A 22,549-nucleotide genomic window follows, 5' to 3' on the forward strand; every position below is an offset into this window, starting at 1 on the left:
AGTGTAAACTTGCACAACACTGTCACTGACTGTACTTTATTATTCACCATAAAATGACAACAGAAACAAAGGGAGTTTATCTCCTTGGATAATTATAATCGATTTTACCTCAAAAAAACGTAATAAGCTGGGTTTAAATAGACCAGGGGTCGGCAACCTGTGGCTCTGGAGCCTCATGCGTCTCTTCATCCTCCTTGTAGTGGCTCCTCCCTTTACTGCGGTCAAGCCAGCCGCGATTCTCCTCTGCATGGTCAAGCCAGCCGCTAGCATTTTTCTTGTGCACTACTCATTCGACAGTTACAGTAGATGAGCTGCATGGAGCGAATGTGCCTTCCAGACAACTAAAGTAAGGGTTCATTTACGTTAAAGACGCAGACGGATATGGACGAAGGGTTCTGTCCATCCTTTGTATAATACTCACTTAATTCTGTCTGTTTTCTGGGAGCTTGCGGATGTGAACCCAGACGGAGAATATGGAACAGTACAACTGGGAACTGCGGAGGAAGTGTTGAGTTTTGAAGAGAATCATTTCCATAAATAGCGATACTTTTCATAGAGTGACTGTATGAGTATGAGTACTGTGTACTTTTGGGGTAATCCTACAACAGATTCCCTTCCAAGCTACGAGTGTGTTTTTTCATCTGAAATGGGCTTTAAGACTAAATTCAATGATGAATAAAATTATTTTTTCCAATAAGTACCGCATGAATTTGGTATATTTGGTATTAGTACTTCATATACTATTAGCACAAATACTATGAACTACTTTTACTGTGTACTTTTGGAGTAATCATACTTAAAAAATCCCCTCCAAGCTCCAAAAGTTTTAGTTTTTTCATCTGAAATAGGCTTTAAGACTAAATTCAATGATGTATAAAATATTTTTTTCCAATAAGTACCTCGTGAATTTGGTATTTTTGGTATTAGTACTTCATATATTATTATCACAAACACGATGAACTATTTTTACTGTGTACTTGTAGAGTAATCACGCTCCAGAATCCATTCCACACTGCACATCTGGTTGAAGCATCAAATCTTGATTTAACAGAAATAGCTACACCGTCACCTTTATAAACTTTTAAAAATTTATAAGCTCTGTTATTTTTTGCGGCTACAGACTTTTTTTTTTTTTTTTTTTGGCAGAAGAGGGGGTAAAATGGCTCTTTTGATAATAAAGGTTGCAGAGCCCTGAAACAGACTTTGCTTATCTTGCTAAGAAGTTAGCTAACGTTAACATGGACGGTACCAGCCTCAGTGGAACAATGTTAAGTAATTCAACTTATAAAGACGTCAACTTGTTTCCATAAATGAACAAAACACTTAAATAAGGTTGTAAAATAATACATTTTCAACAAGCTAGACATCTGCTAGCTACTTACATTTACAAACCCACGTCAGGACCCTGAAGAATGAACCAGATGAAGTCAGTTCAGCTGATTTTAGCGCCGTCGTGGTTAAAATGGTACAGTCCATAATAGGGGTGTCTGAAATAGTTTTACAGTAAACTGTTCTTACACTAAGAATGTGAATTGATTTGTATTGTATTATCATTTTTTCTCAAGATCAGAGGAATTATCCGACCTGCCAAAAACTGATATTTTTTGCCACTTTAGTGGAGTAACACCCCCCCCCCTGCTTAATTCCACCTATGGTTCTAACCACTTTACACTGGGAATGAACAGCAGGATCTGCAGATGATCTGACCACGTGATTTCAACACAATTTGTTCTTTGTCAAAGTTGTTCAGATTTCTACTCGTGAAGATTTTTCTGTTTCTAACGCATCAGCTTGGAGGTCTACATGTTCATTTGGTGTCGAACAGATCCACCCACTGACAGGCCCCATTAGAATGAGATCATCAGCATTAATACCACTGTACTGTCAGAGTCCTAATATTATGGCCCACAACAACAACCACCTTCAACTTTCACCCACAAATAATAATTTGACATCCATTCTGATAATTATCTATACTATCTGATATTAAAATATTTAGCAGTGCAATATTTCAAGCCCTTTCACAAACTTCTTACTGTATTTTTTTTTTAATCTAAAAGTGAAAGTTTTTGTGTACTAACAATGGCTACACAGCTCTAAAGAAAGTGTCAAAATATTCTTAAATAGTTAAATTAATGAGATTTGAGCTGCACAGTGAAGGTTATAGTACGGAAGAAGATTAGGGCCACTAGGAAAAAAAGGTCCAATATATATATATTTTTAGTTTTCTGAAAAAAAGAGTCAGAATTCTGAATTAGAATCAAATCTTTGACTTTGTTTCTCAGAATCCTGACTTCCTTACAATTCTGACTTTAAACTCAGAATTCTAACTTTTTTCTCAGAATTCTGACTTATTTCTCAGAATTCTGACTTTTTTCTAATAATAATAATTTAAAAATAAATAAATAAATAAATAATAATAATAATAATAATGAAAAAAATATATAATGGACCTTAACGTTTTTGGTTTTTTCCAGTGCACTAATCCTCTTCTATACTATAGCGAGTTCAACTCCTGCAATTTTACATAAATAAATTAGTGTAAAACTTAAGGTGAGTTAAAAAAATATATATATATACTTTACACAAATAACACAACAGCATAAAAAGCTCATTAGGGAAAGAAAAGCATTAGTTGATAAAATACATCAGGAATGTAAGCCTAAGATAAACACACAACATCAAAAACAAAGTAAAACAAGGGGACATTTTGTTTTTCAGTTAAGAATGAAAACAAAATAAAAGCCTAAAGACAAATGAAAATGTACAGTAAGATGATGATAACTGTCGAAAATAATCACCCCTTTATAAGTTCAAGAACTCAGAGTTCTGACTTTTTTTTCTCAAATTCTGACTTTTTCCTCAGAATTCTGACTATTTTCTCAGAATTCTGGCTTTAGTCTCAGAATTGTGACTTTTTATCTTACTGGCTGACAGGCCGTAAGCGATTGTTGTCATGCGTCGTCTGTTGCTGTCGTCTGTCGTCTGTTACAAAACTTTCAATCGTCTTCTTCTCCAAAACTACAATTCCGATTGACTTCAAACTTGGTATACAGCTTCTTTATGATGATGTCAAAAAAACTTAGTGAAATTATTTGGATCTGGATCTGATTCTGGATTTGGTGCGACTTTGACAAATTTTCCTATTATAAGAGATAGGAAGTGGATTGATCCAATAAATCAGTAAGTATCAATGATATCAAGTTGGAATTTGAATTTTTTACAGATCTGATTGGAATATGACCAAAACATGGGCTACTTCTGTAATATAATAAATACACACACTTTTAATTTGGCTGGTAAGCTACAGGGCCATTGGTCCTATTTTTTCTCATAATAATAATGAAAAATGAGCATACTGGACCATAATGTTTTTTTGTTTTTTTTGTTGTTGTTTTTTTTCCAGTGGCCCTAATCCTCTTCCATATTATAGCAACTTCAACTCCTGCAATTTTACAGAAATAAATTAATGTACAACTTAAAATGAGTTAAAAAAAAAAATACTTGACACAAATAACACAGGGAAAGAAAAGCATTAGTTGATAAAGTACATCAGGAATGTAAGCCTAAGATAAACACACAACATCCAAAACAAAGTAAAACAAGGGGACATTTTGTGTTTCAGCTGAGAATGAAAACAAAATAAAGCCTCGAGACAAATGAAAATGTACAGTAAGATGATGATAACTGTCGTAAATAATCCCCCCTTTTATAAGTTCAAGGGGCTCACATGTAAGTACAGTAACTGAAGCAGAACATTCCACCAGAGCAAAACGCACCAATTATGGTTTGAGAAGTGGAGGCAGAGGTTTTTAATGGAGCTGTGTCTGCTTCCATGTTTTGCTCATTGGCTCCGGTGCACATGATGACAGACGCTCTTCACCGTGTGTATTCAAATGAGCGTTGACATGCCGGGACAGCGGATCCGTCGGATGTTGCACAAACAGCGGGGCCGCCTGGAGGGACGTGGATGGGAGCCATAATTACAGTTTGGGTCCTGGTGGCCTATGATGTTGGCATGCCCTAACACTGGGTTTGTCTGCGGGTGCGTGCTTGAAAGCGCGTGGCCTTGAAGGTTCCTCTGTGGGCTTTTTCTTTTCTGCCAAATCCACCACCAGGGCGAAACAAACAAACCGCAGAAGAAGAAAAAACACACACAAACACACACATATCTAATTAATCTCACGGTCATTACGCATCCGTTTGGCTTTAATGGACTTGGCTGGAGACGGAGCTCCAAGGGGTGGGTGGGGAGGGGGGGTGTCTCAGTTTGGCACCTACATAACCAGCTGAAGGACTCCGAGCGCAGACGGGAACAATGACAGGTCCTCGGGATGGTGCGCTCCAAATGCGCGCGCTTTTACGCACGGCCGCAGAACCGGGCTCATCCATGAAGAGGACCCTCCTGGAGCTCATCCCGGTCTTCTCGGCCGTTGCGCTCCTCATTCTGAAGCCGGTGTCGGCGCATCCACAATGCCTGGACTTCGAGCCGCCGTTTCAGCCTCCGTGGCACCTGGAGTTCTGCACGCAGTACCAGGACTTCGGCTGCTGCGACCAGAGGACGGACAACACCATCGCCGAGAGATACTGGGACATTATTGACCTGCTGGAGGCGCAGGGTCAGGAGCTGTGTGCAGATACTCTGAAGGAAATCATGTGTCAGGTACACAAGTCTACTGTCTACAGGATGAGCTGGACGGGTTTAAGCTTTAAACACTGCAAAAGTCTAAATCTGACCACGTGTATTTGTCTCATTTCTAATCCAAGTATTTCATCACACTTCAAATCAGACAGGATCACCTAAGGAGGAACTTTTCAGTCAGATTTAAGAACTTTTTTTAGACAATAGATCTGGAAAACCTGATTTCAACAAATCTTACCAAGATAATTTCACTGGTTCCATCGGCAGATTTTTTTTTTCTCAGTTCAAGATTTTTTAATTTTTTTTTAAATTTTTTGTTTGTTTGTTTGTTTTTTTTTTTTTGGGGGGGGGGGAGCTTAATTAATTTTTTTTTTTTTTTTTTTTTTTGCTTAATTCAAGAATTTTTTGCTTAATTCAAGTTTTTTTTTAATCTTAATTTGAGATTGTTTTGTGCTTAATTCAAGATGTTTTGCTTAATTCTAGATTTTATTTTATTTTATTTTTTTTGGCTAAATTTAAGATTTTTTTGCTTAATTCAAGTTTTTTTAATCTTAATTCGAGATTGTTTTTTGCTTAATTCAAGATTTTTTTTGCAAAATTTAAGATTTTTTTTTTTTTTTTTGCTTAATTTAAGATGTTTTTTGTTTAATTCAAGATTTTTTGTTTTGCTTAATTCAAGATTTTTTTTTTTGCTTAATTCAAGGTTGTTTTTTTTTTTGCTTAATTCAAGTTTTTTTTTTAAATTTTTTTATTTATTTATTTATTTTTGCTTAATTCGAGCAAAAAAAAAAAAAAAATTCTGCCTCACTCTGCCTCAATCTATCTCATTGAAAAGTTCCTCTTTAGGTGATTATGTCTTATTTTAAGTGCAATGAGATATTTGGACCAGAAATGATAAAAATACACTTGGTAGGATTTTCTCTCTTCCAGTGCAGGGCGCTATAGTGAAGTTTTATGGAAGTGGTTTAGATCATATGATCCAAGACAAAGTCAGACATAAAACACATCATGAAGATAAAAGCCCTGCACTGTTCCCCATAAATTTATGACAAAATATGTTTTATCTTTCCACATGAAATGATTGTGACATAGTTATTTATTCTTAGCCTTATATCAAGTCATATTTTGGGCCAAATTGTTAAATCCGCATGAAATGAAACAGCAGTGTTAGGAGAGTAAAGTTACACACGTCACAGTTTAGCCAAAAATATGACTTAAGGAATAATTCTATGAAGTTAACTTTATTCTTGATAGATAATGTGTAACTCTTAATTGGGTAATTGTTATTTTATCTCATCAGTTTTCACATATCAGCAGCCTTTTGTGCACAAGATTTCCCTTCAAGATGAATAAAGTTCTATCTTATCTTATCTTATCTTATCTTATCTTATCTTATCTTATCTTATCTTATCTTATCTTATCTTATCCATTGTTTGTGATCATTGCACCTGGTGTCAATGGAATGTGTCTGAAAACTACATTATTCCAGCTTTATGGGCTACAGTGTGTATGATAGGACACTCTTCAACACTATGGAATGCAGGTAAGTAGTTTTCCTGTATTTCCAGCAGATTTATCCCTCTCCTCCTCTTCATCTCAGAGGAAAATATTTCCCTTTTTCCAGCTTTGGTTCCATTTACAGTTTCTCCAAATCTCCAAATGATGATAACCCAAGGGATGGGGAGTCCAATGTCCCCTTAAAAGCCAAAATAAAACTCTTTCTTTCACTGAATGAACTGTCAGATTCTCTGTAAAATGCATCATCACAAAGCTGAAAGTTGACTTTTTAGAGCTACTGTCCTGCTGCAAACACAGTAATCGTACAGAATATGATGCGTTGCTGTAAAAATACAAATATCCACAGCAGCAGTAAAGATTTGATTAAACAAATCAGGCGTAATGTTGTAAAATACTCACTTAATTCACTTAATCATTAGTTTGTTTTACGAATAAAGAAGCAGGGAAATACTGTGGTGCTTAACAGTTGGTGAACACTTAGTTGTTTTTTTTTCTTTTCCTTCATAAATTTGAACAAAATTATGATAAAACTAAATAATGGGTAGGGCTGTGTATTGGCAAGAGTCTGATGATATGATACAAATCAGAATAGTAGGATCATGACACGATGTATCATGATATATCATGATACTGTTATAAAGGCAATATTTTGTTTGTTTCTTTTTAAAAAATGGTTATTTCCTTGAAGAATTGAATTACACCAGAAATCTGCACAAATACGAAACACATTTTTATTTGCTCACAACAGAATCTAATGCTATATCACAAAATTTTTCTATGTCAAAACTTAAATTCTGTTTTACAGACATTACAGTTTCAGATCCTGTTCAAATGTTCAGATTCTAATAGTTCATAACCAACATCAGAACATTATTTATATGCAATCCCAACAAAGGAACTAACATTATTTAATAAAAGTGTTGAATAATAATAAATAAAATACAAACAAACAAGAAAAACAAAAAAAACAAAAACAAACCTCCATAATATCTGCATTTGACTAAATACATCAAAATACCGTTACAGTACTTTTTAATATTGTTACAGTATTGTGAATTGAAATATTGCGATATATTGCAGAACCAATGTTTTCTTACAGCCCTAATAACAGGAGCCCAATTCAATAAGTATACGACATTTATTGATTATGGTATTTTGTGACCTCCTCTTATTCACATAATCATTGCCGAGAACTGAATGATTTTAGTCCAGTCCTCTGACACAACTTGACAGCTCATGTTTCAGAAACATCCTTAAAGCTGCACTGTAAAAAAAAATGACCGTAGAATTAACACCAAAAAGTTGTAAAATTGCAACATAAAATAAACTGTAAGTGAAAATACAATCATACGGAAGAGTATTGCATTCACACACACAAAAAAAAAATCAGCTCTGTTTTACCGAATTAATGAGATAATTATCTCGTAATTACAAGAAAAAATAAGTAAAAAAGAAATCGGCTTTGTTTTTCCAAATTAATAAGATACTGTTTTCTGAAAAAATAAAAAATTCGGCTCTGTTTTTACAAGATAATTATCTCATTAATTCGGAAAAACAGAGCCGAATTTAAATTTTTTCAGAAAACAGTATCTTGTTAATTCGGAAAAACAGAGCCAAATTGTTTTTTTTTTTTTTGCATGAATGTAATACACTTTCATACAAGGTTGTGTATTTAAAAAGATTTTTGTGTAAACAGTTAAATCAAATATAGCTGTAGTTTTGACAGGAGGAGTATGTTAACCAAACCAAACTGTATGTAGAAATTCTGCATTTTTATTGTTTTGAGAAAATAAAACTTTACATTGAAAAACAATGTGGTGCCATTTAAATTACAAGACCACAATATTGAAATAACAGCCTATTAGTTTTTTGTTTTTTGTTTTTTTTTTTTTAAACAAAAAAGTAATAAAAAAATAAACATTTAACATTTTAAACAAATTAAAGTAAATTAACATGTAGAGTGAGTAGAGCAGGGTTGGCGGTTCGAATCCTGGCTCCAACTGTTCACATGTGGAAGTGTCCATACAAGACACTGAACCCTAAATGGCTCCCAGCCAGACCTGGTGGATTTGTAAAGCACTTTGGGTACCATGAAGGTGTATAAAATATGTTCTATATAATAGAACATTTCATAATAACAATAACAATAACAATATAATAATAATATAAAAACAATAAAAGTGTTCTTCTTAATGTAACTTATTGAAAAATACCAAAGACTTTCCTACAAAATATGTGTTGGATGATTAAATGTTAGCGGCCATATTGAAAAAGGCAACAAAAAAAAAAAAGCCTCTCCACTGGCTGTAGTGGGACGATAATCCACCAGGGATCCTGTTGTGATCAAATAAAAATGTGTTTAGTATTCGTGCATATTTCTGGTGTAATTCAACTCTTCAAGGAAGTAATCATTTTTAAAAAAGAAACAAACAAAAAATTGCCTTTTTAACAGTATCATGATATATCGTGATATATCGTATCGTGATCCTACACTGTAAAAAAAAAAAAAAAAAAAAAAAACGTAAAAAAAACACTGTAATATTCCTACAGCAGGGGTGCTGAAAAAATACTGTTAAATAACAGAAAATAACCATCTCATAAATATACGGTAATTTTCCATAATTAAAGTACAGTTTTTTGCCCTAACTTTATTTTAATTTTGCATATTTTTTTTACTTTTTAATGTTTAATAAAGAATATTTACATGTAGTAAAACAATCAAATTACCTATACATACATACATACATACATACATACATATATATATATATATATATATATATATATATATATATATATATATATAATTTTCAATGAGACTAAGTTGTACAATCCACTGATAAAAACTGTATTTGGACAGTTTATCAGTGCTTATACATGTTATACATTCACAAAAATACATTTATTTAACATTTTTGTTGTGAAACCTCCTGTAATTACACAAGATATTTGTCAACTAACAAACAAGTCTTATTAAACTTACAGAACAAATACGTCTTTAACAGTTAATTGTCAGTAATTTTATCTCGTTTTATTTATTTTTTCATTTATTTTACAGTATTAAACTCTAAAGTAATAGTTTAATCTCATGAATAGAAAAGAAAGATTTGTGAAATTACGTTACATTTGCAAATGTATTTAAACTGTTTTTTTCTGTGAAAATACAAAAAAATTCTTTTTAAAAAAATGAAATTTTATGGTTATTCAGTTCCAGTTTTTTGTGTTATTTTACATTTGACATGTAAAATCACAGTCTAGTTTTGTCATTTCATTGATATTTTCCTGTATCTTAAAAATACAGGAAAAATCTGTAAAATAAACAGTAAAAATTCTGTTTAAATTTAGAACTGCAACCAATGAATTGACTAGGTGCTTGAAGTCAATGCAAAAAGTCCCGATTTGATTAATCGACTCAAATTGATTGAAGGGAAATATTCTATTGCAGTTTTCCTGAAATGAAGCTTCTGTGTGCGTCACAATAAGCGTCCGTGTGAAACACAACAGTGGAACCAATGTTTAACAGCAGAGAAATGAAGGAAACAAAGCTTTGATTCAGGAGACTTGTGGTGGAAGGATTTGTTTGGGTCACTTTAAGTCGATTAATCGGTTGCAGCTCTAGTTAAATTACAGATTTTTTTTTACAGTGTAGTATTGTGATTTGTATGGTATCTCTACATTCTTGCTGATCCCCACCTCTACTGCTGTGTGTTCTGCAGGAGTGCTCTCCTTACGCCGCCCACCTGTATGATGCTGAAGACCCCTACACCCCAGTCCGAGAACTGCCCGGCCTCTGCTTGAACTTCTGCTCAGAGTTTCACAGTAAATGTCGTCATGTGCTGAAGTATTTAACGGACAACCGGCTTCTGCAGGACACCTGCGACAGGGACATGTCCACCTTCTGCAGCATGGTGGACCTGTCGGACCAGGACTACTGCTACCCCAACGTCCTGAAGACCTCCGACCTCAACGGTAAGCTGGGCCGGGTGGCGGAGGACCCCGGGGGCTGCCTCCAGCTGTGCCTGACGGAGGTGGCCAACAACCTGAGGAACCCCGTGCTGATGCTGCACAGCGCCGACCACACCCACCGCATGTTCATCGCAGAGCAGGTGGGCTTCGTGTGGGTGTACCTGCGCGACGGCAGCCGGCTGGAACGACCCTTCCTGGACGTCAGCGGGGAGGTGATGACCACGCCCTGGCTGGGGGACGAGAGGGGCTTCCTGGGCATGGCCTTCCACCCACAGTACCGCCACAACGGACGCTTCTTCATCTACTACTCCATCCAGGTGAACAGTCAGGTGGAGAAGGTGAGGATCAGCGAGATGAAGGTGTCGGCCTACGACATGAACGTGGCGGATCCGTATTCAGAGAGGTACGACTTCATTTTATCGGTGTTGTCAGGTAGAAACCTCGTAAGTCCATTGTTTTTTGGGGTTTTTTTTGGTCATAAAATGATTCTGTTGTTCAGTCTTCATGTTGGTCTGACAGTTTTAGAAAGATTTAACCAATGACAAGTGTTGAAAATGGCTACATCTCTGAACTCCATTCACTTATTTACTATATACATAGGTTTTTCATTTTCCTTAACCCTGTCATGCATAAATTAGGAGAACTTAAGTCAATTTTTTTTTCTTGAGTGATTTTATTCATGTTTAGGCATGAAAAAACAATGGACTTGAAATTTTTTTATGAACCTATTTTTATGGCGTTACAAAAATGTCCGCTCAGCTGGAAACCATGCATTTAATTATTGAAACAAAGAAACACATATTTAAAACCCATCACCAGAAAGTGATAAACTGTGTGAAATCTATGAGAAAAAAAACATTTTTAATGCAGCTAATCTGATGTTTTCTCACATTTGAACATACCCTCATACTAGTTATTACTCACCTCATGATGATAATTTGCACAAAAAACCCTTTTTGTTTAATTAAACTGTTAATTACAGTCTAATAACAATTAGCCATTGATTTACTTCAAAACATGTCACTGCAGATCAGGTTTATGAAGAACAGCAAAGTTACAATAATTGTATGAATGTCAGTGTATGGGCACTGTGTTGGCTGATATGGAACTAAAACAACAAAACCCATGAATATACAAGAGAACAGCTGGAGAACAACTGTCCACTGTAAGGACCACTGTGCATGAAAGGGTTAAAAATAACTGTATTGGAAATAAGAGGTTTCCGCCCGATAGTGATGTTACATAACTTCAAAGTTTGTCTGATAATGGATGGATCTGCCACTATCAAGTATGACTGAAGACTCTAAGGCTCCGTTCACACCGCAGGTCTCGGATGTTTCGGTGAAATCCGTTTTTTTTGTGTGTGCTCGTTCATATTCCACATTAAATGTGACTTTTATCAGTTTTGAGTATGAACTGAATGTGACCCTGAAGTGACCCACATGGCCTAAAGAGGTCCTGATGGAATACGTGACCACGCAGACACACACACTGGGCCTGATCTATCAAAGGTTTGCGTGTATTAAAACGTGTGCAAACTCATCGCACACGCAGAAAAATGTACAAACTGATTTCCTAACAGTGCACACCAAGGGTTGTGTCTTTCAAAGGTACAAAAAACCACGTCTACATCCAGTTAGTACGTTTGGCACAATGAATATGCAATTGTGGGCGTTTACACACAGTTGTGCGTGTGCTGGGAGGAGAAAATGTAAATGTATTAATTTAGCACACGCAAAGTGATTTATGAAACCCAAAAGCAATTTTGCTGATAGAAACTGTGTCTATATTTAACACGTCTGAAAAGGAGCAAACGGGTTGGATGTGTAATTACACACACATGGAAGTGGTTAGCAGACAAAGAAATGATGAAACCAGATGCAGAGAACGCATTTTTCACTGTCGTGTGAACATTATTGGAATAACAGAAGAAAAAATAATTGAGACACATGCCCCCCCCACCACACACACACACACACACACACACACACACACTTTACAGAACTCTTCCACTCCTGATGATTGTGATTAAAAATACGCTCTGACATTCAGCTACAGTGTGACAAAATTATGTACGCATGACAGTCATTCAATCCAGCTGAACCCCACCCCCCCCCACCCCATGCGTGCGTGTACACGTAAAAATATAAATGAATGAATGCGTCATGCAATACCTTCTACAACTACTCCAACGTCACATTTCTGTGCATCTGGATCATTCAGTCACAGTTCCCATCAGTGCTGGTGTATTCCACAGCAGTTTTAACAGTGTACTGTCTCCAGTAGTGCACACAAAACCCTCATTTAAATAGGGTGGTCTGCAAGACTTCACACCTGTTGTAATTTGCTCAGACAATCTGAGGAAATCACCCACAAACTGTGGTCACACCCCACACGCAAAAATTCTGGATTGCACAAGCAAGTTATGATCTTAGTAGATCTGGCCCATAGTGTTTACAGAAGTAAATATGTTTTTCCTGCTCCTCCTGGGACGCAGAATTGTGACATTTGTCGCATTTCAAGGACATAAAAGTTTGGATAAATGCGACCTGGCCATTCAGACTGAAGTCATATTGCAAAATATGGGATACGTATCAGATTTAGGACCACATATGAAAGTGGTCTGGGTCGGATTTGAAAAAAATCGGATTAGTGCTGTTCAAACGGTCTTTAACAGATCAGATACAGGCCACAGATGGAGAAAAAAATCGGATTTGTGCCACATTTAGTTGCAGTCTGAACGTAGCCTAATTGCACCTCATCTTGCGTGAACATGTTCTGGGTTTGACCCGTAAAGACCCAGTGCTACTTTGGTGGCAGTTCCAAAATATAGTTTTCTCTATATTTAACTTTTTTTTAAAGGTGTGGGAGACTTTCATGACCATTTTTTCATCAGCTCTGTCCATCCTCAGTCATATCCTCAGTGTCATGAATCTGTCAGTCTGTCTGTCAGTACTCACCTGAACCTCTTCCCTCACAGTGAACAGTTTCTTAGTTCCATCCACCAGAAACAGTCCATGTGTTTACAAACAGAGCTGGGAAGGAACTCAGGCATCTGAGGAATTTTGTTGAGACGTGCATTTTGAGAAATGGAGGTTCGCACAGCCACCTGACAGCGGCAGCAGCTACAGACACGATGTGGAAACGGCAGGAGCTCCTTCCCTCTGTGCATATTCTTTCAGCCGTTTCCGCGTCGTGTTTGTTTCATCCATATAATACCATATGGCTGCACTGCCACTGCCGCTGTCAGGTGGCTGTGCAAACCTCTGTTTCCCAAAATGCAAGTCGCAACAAAATTCCTCAGATGCCCGAGTTCCCTCCCGGCTTTGTTTGTAAACACATGGACTGTTTCTGGTGGATGGCACTAAGAAACTGTTCACTGTGAGGGAAGAGGTTCAGGTGAGTACTGACAGACAGACTGACAGATTCATGACACTGAGGATATGACTGAGGTTTGACACATGAGATGAAAGATTGGTCACAAAAGTCTACTGCACATTTAAGTGATTTATCATCACTCATTATAATATTATCTTCTGAATTTTGTGTTTTTTCAGTATAAATCTGGTATTTTCCTACAATTAATTCATTGATCATGTAGATGTTCATAAAAACTCAGATTAAAGTTGAGAGTTATTATATTAGAAACAGAGAAAACTGAAGAAAAAGTGACTTTTTCAGTGAAAATATTAATAATTGAACCCAGTGTGTCCATCCACTCTCACTGATCCAGCTGCATGGGTTTTACTGGGGGATCAATGTTGGAGAAGATGACAGTGTTTCCACGGTAACTACAGAGCCTAGTACAGTTTGTGGCTTATTTGTTAACCCTCCGGTATCCGGGTGCGCTTTTTAGGCACACTTTGCACTTCATGTTAAAAAACTTCATATTATTTTTCACAATTTAAATAAGGTTAGAATTCAAAAGTTGTTCATTTGTGCATGATCTTTAAAATTCTGGCCACCAACTAAAATTTGCACATTGTAAACAAAAGAAAATTACAAGACTAGCATCTGTCTCCCAAGTGTGCCTAAAACGCACTATTCCTTCCATTATAACCACTGTTTTTGATCCGACAGCCATTAAGGCATAAATCCTGCTTTTACTGATAACTGGGCTTCATTTGAGAGGTGAGGGTCTAAATTAATTTATTAACGTTGTTAATGTTGCTGTTAATCATTGACATATGCCAGGCTGCAAAAATAAAATAATATGGAATCCAATTTTTTTGTAGTATTTTGAAAGAAAAAAAACAAAAAACAAAAACATATTTTGTGTTTTTTGCATCAAAAAATGTAGTGACATCATGATGAAAAGAGATCATTTAAAGGGTTAAAAAAAAAATCTAAAGTGAATGATTATTTGATATGTATGATTAGGGCTGACCTTGAGTTACAAAAATAAAATCAAATTAGAGCAGAAAAATAAATTAATATATAATACTTAATAGTGTGATTTATAGGTGTGCATTTTACGCACACTTGGTGACAGATGCTAGTATTTTTGAACATTTGACCTAGTGCCAAAAATAATAATGCAAATTAACCAATGTTGGAGTTAATCATTGACATATGCCAGGATGCAAAAATCAAATAATATGTGATCCAGTTTTTATGTAGTACATTGAAAAAAATTAATTTTTTGTGTTTTTTGCATCCAAAAAATGGTTTGTTTACATTACAAACACGGCATTTAAAGGGTTAAAAAATGTGACAATTATTGAGTATTTGGTATTTTTATTTACGGCTCAAGTTGTTGAAATAGAAAAAAAGTGTAAAAGAATTAAAAACAAACTGTATGAAAATTTTTTTTGACATTATTGCACAAGTGTGCTAAAAACGCACACTTGGTGCTTAGTAAGGACCTTGCTGGATGGGATACCAGAGGGTTAAAGTTAGTTATTGTTTTGTTTGATTTATTACTAATTTGTATTCATTTATTGGGCAGTTTTTGTTCACTTTGTTGGCTATTTTATTCTTTTTTACTTTATTTTAGCATATTTTTGCTTGTTTTTTTTTTCCACATTATTTATTATTTTGTGGCCGTTCCCAAATACATTTCTCTTCCATATTTATCCCTCTTTAATTGATTTATCACCATTTATTGTAATATTATCTTCTGTATGTTGTGTTTTTTCAGTGAAAATCAGGTATTTTTCTACATTTAATTTACTAATCATGTAGATGTCCATTAAAAAAAAGAGTGAAGTTGAGGGTTATTATATCAAAAAGAGAGAAAACTGAAGAAAAAGTGACTTTTTCAGTAAAATCTATCATTAACTGAACATAATAATAACAATAATAATACATTGGTTTTATATATCACATTTCTAGGTACTCAAAGACATAAATCCAGTGTCCATCCACTGTCATTGAATAGATGAAGGTGTTTCCACAGTAACTATGGAGCTTCTGAACGTCCAAATGGGTCTTATCTGATGACCATGAAAAGATGACGAACTGTATTTTACACCAATTATTTCAACGTTTTGATGGGTTTAGTGGTTCAGAAGTTCCTAAACCTGTTATATCTGCAGGTGGTTCTGGTCTCCAGTGGCGGTTTGGGTCTTTATGGGTTAACATAGTGAACCACATCAGGGTCCGCCAAAACCTTCAAGGACACACGTTGTAATTTATTTTTTCCAGCTTTGCAATGTGAAAATATGCAGATTTATGAGTAAAATAAATCAATCAAATGAACAGAAAAATACACATTCCTGTTTCAGTGACACGTCGGCCAAATCCAAAACATATGGAGCTAATTTCCTGCCAAAACTCTGGCAAACAAAAGATGTCACATGACTTTTTCAGAGGATTTTTCTTTTTTTTTCATGACTAAAACACACAGCAGTTGAAATGATTGAGATGTTTGTGAACCACACTGTGTTTGTCAGCGAGTCCAAGGCCTTTTCATTTGTTCGGTAGGTTTTGGCAGATCCACATCCAGTAGTCCAGTCCACTCTACGTCTCATTCCTCAGTTTTATTAAACCGTAAACAAACCAGAAATTATAAGTGATGTTTTCCTCTGGTGTTTCTGGTTAGTTTGACCCACAGTTAGTGTGGTAAAAGGTCACATCTGCGGTTCAACCACCGTCCAACCACTGGTGGTTTCATGGAGCGACTCCATGTTTTAACAGGTTCATTCTTGGGCCACGTCATGAAATCTGGAGCTGACCTTTATGTGTAATCCTGTAGACAGACACTGACAGATGCACAGAACTCCTCTGGAAGAAGTAAATAAACCGAATTACCAGCTTTATTGATGACACTGGAAAAAAAAAAATTAAAAGCATCTGAACAGGAGTCGAATTCCTGAAAAACTGTCAGGCTGTAAATCAGAGGAGGCAGGTTGGATTTGGACATTAGTGTGGACACAAGAGCGCTCCAACACAGCACTCCTGAAAGTTGAGGTTTTTGTGCATTTGCGATCATAATTTCACATCATGTGGAGCTGATCAAACAAGTAAACAAACACAGTCAGAGAAAAAAATCAGTAACTGACACGTTTAGAAAGTTTATCTGAATATTTAAGACAATACAAGAATTTAATGCGTTCTGCAAAGTTAGTCTCATGACTAAAGTATGAATTATAAATGAACCTCACCTGGGAACCTCCTGACTCTCCTCCTTCTCCTCCTCTACCTCCTCCTTCTTCTCCTCCTCTACCTCCTCCATCTCCTCCTCCTCTACCTCCTCCTTCTTCTCCTCCTCTACCTCCTCCTTCTTCTCCTCCTCTACCTCCTCCTTCTTCTCCTCCTCTACCTCCTTCTTCTCCTCCTCTACCTCCTCCTTCTCCTCCTCCTCTACCTCCTCCTTTTTCCTCCTCCTCCTCCTCCTCCTCTACCTCCTCCTTCTCCTCCTCCTTCTTTTCCTTCTCTACCTCCTCCTTCTCCTCCTCCTCAACCTCCTCCTCTACCTCCTCCTTCTTCTCCTCCTCTTCCTCCTCCTTCTCCTCCTCCTTATTCTCCTCCTCTACCTCCTCCTTCTTCTCCTCCTCTTCCTCCTCCTTCTCTTCCTCCTCCTCCTTATTCTCCTCCTCTACCTCCTCCTTCTTCTCCTCCTCTTCCTCCTCCTTCCCCTCCTCCTCTTCCTCCTCCCTCCTCTCTACTGTCTGTCTCCTGACATAAATATGTTAATTCATGACATATGATCAGATTCTGGATCCACTGTTCATACAGTTTAATGGTCCAGTTATTGCCTGAGCAAAAAAGGCTTTTATTTTCAATTATTACATGTAATTTATTCTCCAAAAATAGAAATAAAATCACATGAGCATCTAGATTCTGAGGTTTTACTGTATTTTCCCCACAAATTTTCTTTATTTGTGTTTTTAAACAGTTGCTCTCGTCCACACAAATATATGAAAATAATCAGTAAAAATAACTTTTAAAATCTGTTTGGTATTAAATAGTGTCTGTTATTCAGTATCTGTGTGGAGCCTCTACAGTTCTAAACCCTTGAACTAACTTACACTTTGACTCCTAAAGAAGGGTCTTCTGCCCAGTTTTCTTTTTTTGACATCCTTTACATCCTAATTACCAAGCACACATGCATGGGCGCGTGCGCACATGCAAACACACACATGTACAAATGTACATGTAAATAACACCGCTGATATTCAAATCTGTTTAGCTGACGTGACCCAGACAGAACAAATGCAAACATGCTGACAGCTTATATTAGTGGTCCAACTAGCAGGTTCCTTTTACAAGTAGATGGAGTGACAGCGGGGACGAGCAATCACATGTATGTTAGCAAAACCAAAGAGCCAATCGGACAGCGATATATAGGTTTTGAGGCGGGACTTCTACCAGAGACCGACTGTTAACCCTTTGTGTGCCATAATCACTGACTAAAAAATAATAATAATAATAATAATATTCATTCATTCATTCATTTTCTGAACCCGCTTTATCCTCACTAGGGTCATGGGGGTCGCTTGGAGCCTACCCCAGCTACATAGGGGCAAAGGCGGGGTACACCCTGGACAAGTCGCCACTTCATCACAGGGCATAATAATGATAATAATAATAATAATAATAATAATAATAATAATAATGATAATAATAATAACAATAATAATAATACATTTTATTTATAAGCACCTTTCAAGACACCCAAGGACGCTGTAAAACAAGATAAAATAAACAGTCCATAAAATACAAAGAAATAAACAGATAAAAAATTACTATATGTAGAAATGAAGTTGTAGAATGGAGAGTAGAGCTTATGGGGGGTAGGCTATTCTGAAAAGGTGAGTTTTGAGTCTGGATTTGAATGTGGGGAGAGAATCACAGTTACGGATGGATGGTGGGAGGGAGGGAGTTCCAGAGCTGAGGAGCAGAGCGGCTGAAGGCTCGGCCTCCCATGGTGCTGAGGCGGACAGGGGGCACGGTGAGGTGGATAGAGGAGGAGGACCTGAGGGAACGGACTGGAGTGGTGACATGGAGGAGGTCTGACAGGTACTGAGGAGTGAGACTGTGGATGGATTTAAATGTGTACAGGAGGAGTTTGAATTCAGTTCTCTGTTTGATTGGGAGCCAGTGTAGTTCCTGGAGGATGGGGGTGATGTGGTGGTGGTGGGGGTGGGTTTGGTGATGATGTGGGCGGCAGAGTTATGGACCAGTTGCAGCTCATGGAGGGACTTTTGGGGGAGACCGAATAGGAGGGAGTTCCAGTAGTCGAGGTGGGAGGTTACGAGACTGTGTACAAGAATAGAGGTGGTACGGGGGGTGAGGGAGGGGCGGAGACGGTTGATGTTGCGCAGGTGGAAATATGCGGACCAGGTGACGTTATTGATGTGGGATTTGAAACACTACAGACAGCGGTTGGACTGATAGTGAGTACACAGTAGTGGTTGGATATTGGTGGGGATGTGTCCCTATCATCCCTACGCAATTCTACGCCCCTGCTGTATATCATTTGATTTGTATTTGATGATTTGTAATGTGATGTGCATTTTTATTGTTTTTACTTTAGTTTATTATTTTAGTTATATTGTATTTTTAATTCTTTTTTTTTTCCTGTGTTTTGTTCATTTCCTGGGGGGTATTCATACAAGCCTTTTTTGGCTTCCAACCTCTCCTGCACAATGATGTTACTTGTTTGAATGTTGTTGTTTTTTTATTTTCTCTTGCTGTTTTATGATGTGCAAATAAATAAATAAAAAATTAATTAATTAAAAAAAAACCTGTCTGTCAGCAGGTTTGAACAAACATATGTCACCAATTTACATAAAATCTAGCACGAGTTTAAGAGAAACCAATCCAGAAAAGTAGAAACTAAATGTTTTCACCTTCTCTAACACAGTGGAATGAAGTTTTTTTTTACAGTGGGGCCTTGGCCGAGGTACGTGTCTTTCTAGCTTAATAATGAATTGTTTTATGGTCATTTTCAGCAGTAGTTCTCTCATAAAATACACATTTAAAGATGGTGTTGGATATTTACTGCTGAAATTTTAGACTCGCCCTTTCCGCTGCAGCTGCAAAAATGTACACACTGGAAAAAATCTAAATCTTACCAAAGGTATTTTTCACATTTCTAGTCCAAATATCTCATCCCACTTAAAATAAGGCAGAATCACCTAAAGAGTAACTTTTCAGTGAGATATAAGAACTGATTTATGGACAATAGATCTGGAAAATCTTAGTTCAAGAAATCTTACTAAGATCATTTTCACTTGTTCCATTTGCAGATTTTTTTTTTTTTTTTTTTGCTTAATTCAAGCAAAAATATCTTGTATTACTTTTTTTAACTTCTTTTCAAAGAGGCATTTTTTCCAGTGCAAGTTCTGGTGTTTGTTTTGTCTGTTTTAGGCCTTTTAAATATAAGACTATCAAATCTGACACTACCTGATGTAAAACTGAAAAAAGAAGAAGAGGAATGCTAATTTCAAGGTGACCAAAACACAATGACTCTTATTATGTAAGAATAAAAGATTATGAATATTATATTCTGTTCCTGCAATTATATCCTCCTAAAACCCTGTAAAATGTGCACACTAGAGCAGGGGTGTCCAACTCATTTCAGTTCAGTTCCACATTCTGCTGAATTTGATCTGAAATGGGCCAAACCAGTACAATAATAACATAATAAAATAGAAATAATGTCACTCCAAACTTTTTTCTATGTTTTAGAGTGAAAAAAGTTAATTTACATTATGAGATGGTTTACATCTACCAACTATCCTTTCAAACAATGTGAATAACATGAACAAACTGAATAAATAAGTGTAATTATACTAATATTCTGCCTCAGTTTATCATTTATACATGTATATTATAACATGCAGATCACAGTGGATCTACAAATACACAAAACATTTCATAACAGGTGAAATATTGTTAAAATTGCACCTACTTCTCTTAAGACATTTCAGGTTGTTCATATTTCTTCAGGTTATTCTCATTTTTTGCAAAATTCAACTTTGTTTTAGTGGAAATACATGAAAATATTTACGTTTACAAAGAGAAAATTTTGGAGTTGTCATTATTTATCTGTTATTATGATAGTATTTTACTGTCCTACCCACTTGAGGTTGAATTGGTCTGAATGTGGAACCTGAATTAAAATGATTGTTAATATCTTAGTGTAATTTTTGCATTTCACAAATTCCTCCCAAGGGCCGGACTGGACCCTTTGTTGGGCCAGATTTGGCCCCTGGGCCGCATGTTTGACACCTGTGCACTAGACCTTTAAATTCATTTTTTTCTGTCTTAAAGCCTGGATTACTGCAGTGACGGAGGAACAAAGAGCTATTGTTGCATACCATGATGCTTAGGAAACCACTTTTTTCTGTCATTTTGGTAAATGACCCTTCACTGCCTCAGGCCTGCTGTGTTTTTGTCTTTCTGTAAAACTAGTCGTTACTGTCACGAAACCATGAACATGAAGCATCAGAGACAGTTTCTGATGATTTCGTCAAGCAAATTCTCCTTATGTTGTAATTATCCCTCATATAGGAACCAAAAGTACACAGAGCAAACATCTGTTCTGCTTCGGTCTGCACTTCAGTCTTATGTTTTTGTTTGTTCAAAAATAATAATAATTGAACACTGAGACCCAATGTATCAAATATGATACAAAATTGAAAATCATACATGGAAATTGATAGTTGAAAAAATTATTTTTCAGAAGGACCAATAAAGGCTCCAGTTTCAAAGAACTGGAATTTTCTGTCTAAGATTTAATGGTTCAGGCTTTACAGGGTTAGTGTGTTGTAAATGTCATAAAGTGTGTTTTAGTATTTGTAAAAACTATTTCAGAGTGTTGTTGCTGCTTCCAAGGAATAACTTGAGAGGCTTGAGAGTTACTAGTGCTTTTTATGTTACCATTCTGGGAATTGATTTTTTTGTTGTTGTTGTTTTTTTTTTTTTTGGGGGGGGGGGGGTTGTTTTTTTTTTCCTCTCTCTTCTCTACAGAAGTGTATTGCATTCACCAAAAAAAAATAAATACATTTCGGCTCTGTTTTTCCAAATTAATGAGATAATTATCTCATAATTATGACAAAAAATAAGTTTAAAAAAATTCGGCTCTGTTTTTCTGAATTAACAAGATAATTATTTCATTTATTCAGATAAACAGAGCTGAATTTCAATTTTTTTGTGTGAATGCCATACGCTTCCGTACTTTTCTTTTCTTCCTCTCCTTTCTTTTTACTGTAACTGGATTTTTGTATGTATTGTAACTGGATCTGTGTATTGTAATTCTGCATCCTGAACCTTTTTATTTTTTATTTTTTAGAGGACCCCAGGAAGCCTAGCCTGGTGTTTGTGGGTTGGCTAATGGGATCCTCAATAAAGAATAAACAAGAATAAACTCCAGTGGTGTTTTCTCACAAAAATGCCACGTATAAAAGAGTTTGAGTTCAGGTTCTTTTTGATGCAGAGCTGAGAAATCTATCTTTCGGTGAAGTTTTCTTCTATTCTTTTGCTTCTGTGTTAAAAAACAACAGTAAGAGCTGTACGAGTGTTTACTCCAGAGTCAGTGCAACCACATATTTATGTCTGTTTCCTTTCAGGGTCATTTTAGAGATTGAAGAACCAGCTGCGAATCATAACGGAGGTCAGCTGCTGTTCGGTCTGGATGGGTATCTGTATATCTTCACTGGAGACGGTGGGAAAGCTGGAGATCCATTTGGGAAGTACGGCAACGCGCAAAACAAGTACGAAACTTCCACTGTCCTTCAAGAAAAAAAAAAATAGTTCCAGTGTCCCTGTATGTGAGCGTCATGTTCTTTGTGAATCAATCCCAGTTGAATGTGTGAGGTTGTCAGGTTCTGTTCTATGTTCCAGTCCTGTGGTCTGGAGGCAGATCAACCTAACAACAGAAGTGGGCGGGGCTTTCACTGAGGAGAACTCAACTCATCCAGTCAAAGTCCATATATGACTTCTATCAGTGATCAATAAGAACTAGACTGATAT

At 36.4% G+C, this 22,549-nt stretch overlaps 1 protein-coding gene across 1 annotated transcript in view; it reads left to right on the forward strand.

Moving 5' to 3' along the window:
- The first annotated feature begins 4,390 nt into the window (after positions 1-4,390).
- Positions 4,391-22,549, forward strand: part of hhipl2 (HHIP-like 2) — a 43,875-nt gene continuing 25,716 nt past the window's right edge. Inside the window, exons 1-3 of the mRNA XM_030127067.1 lie at positions 4,391-4,663; positions 9,877-10,529; positions 22,147-22,290. Coding sequence (XP_029982927.1) covers positions 4,391-4,663; positions 9,877-10,529; positions 22,147-22,290 — 1,070 coding nt within the window. The remainder of the gene's footprint in view (positions 4,664-9,876; positions 10,530-22,146; positions 22,291-22,549) is intronic.

This window comes from Sphaeramia orbicularis, chromosome 22 (assembly GCF_902148855.1).
Source record: "Sphaeramia orbicularis chromosome 22, fSphaOr1.1, whole genome shotgun sequence".
In the NCBI taxonomy this organism is placed as follows: domain Eukaryota; kingdom Metazoa; phylum Chordata; class Actinopteri; order Kurtiformes; family Apogonidae; genus Sphaeramia; species Sphaeramia orbicularis.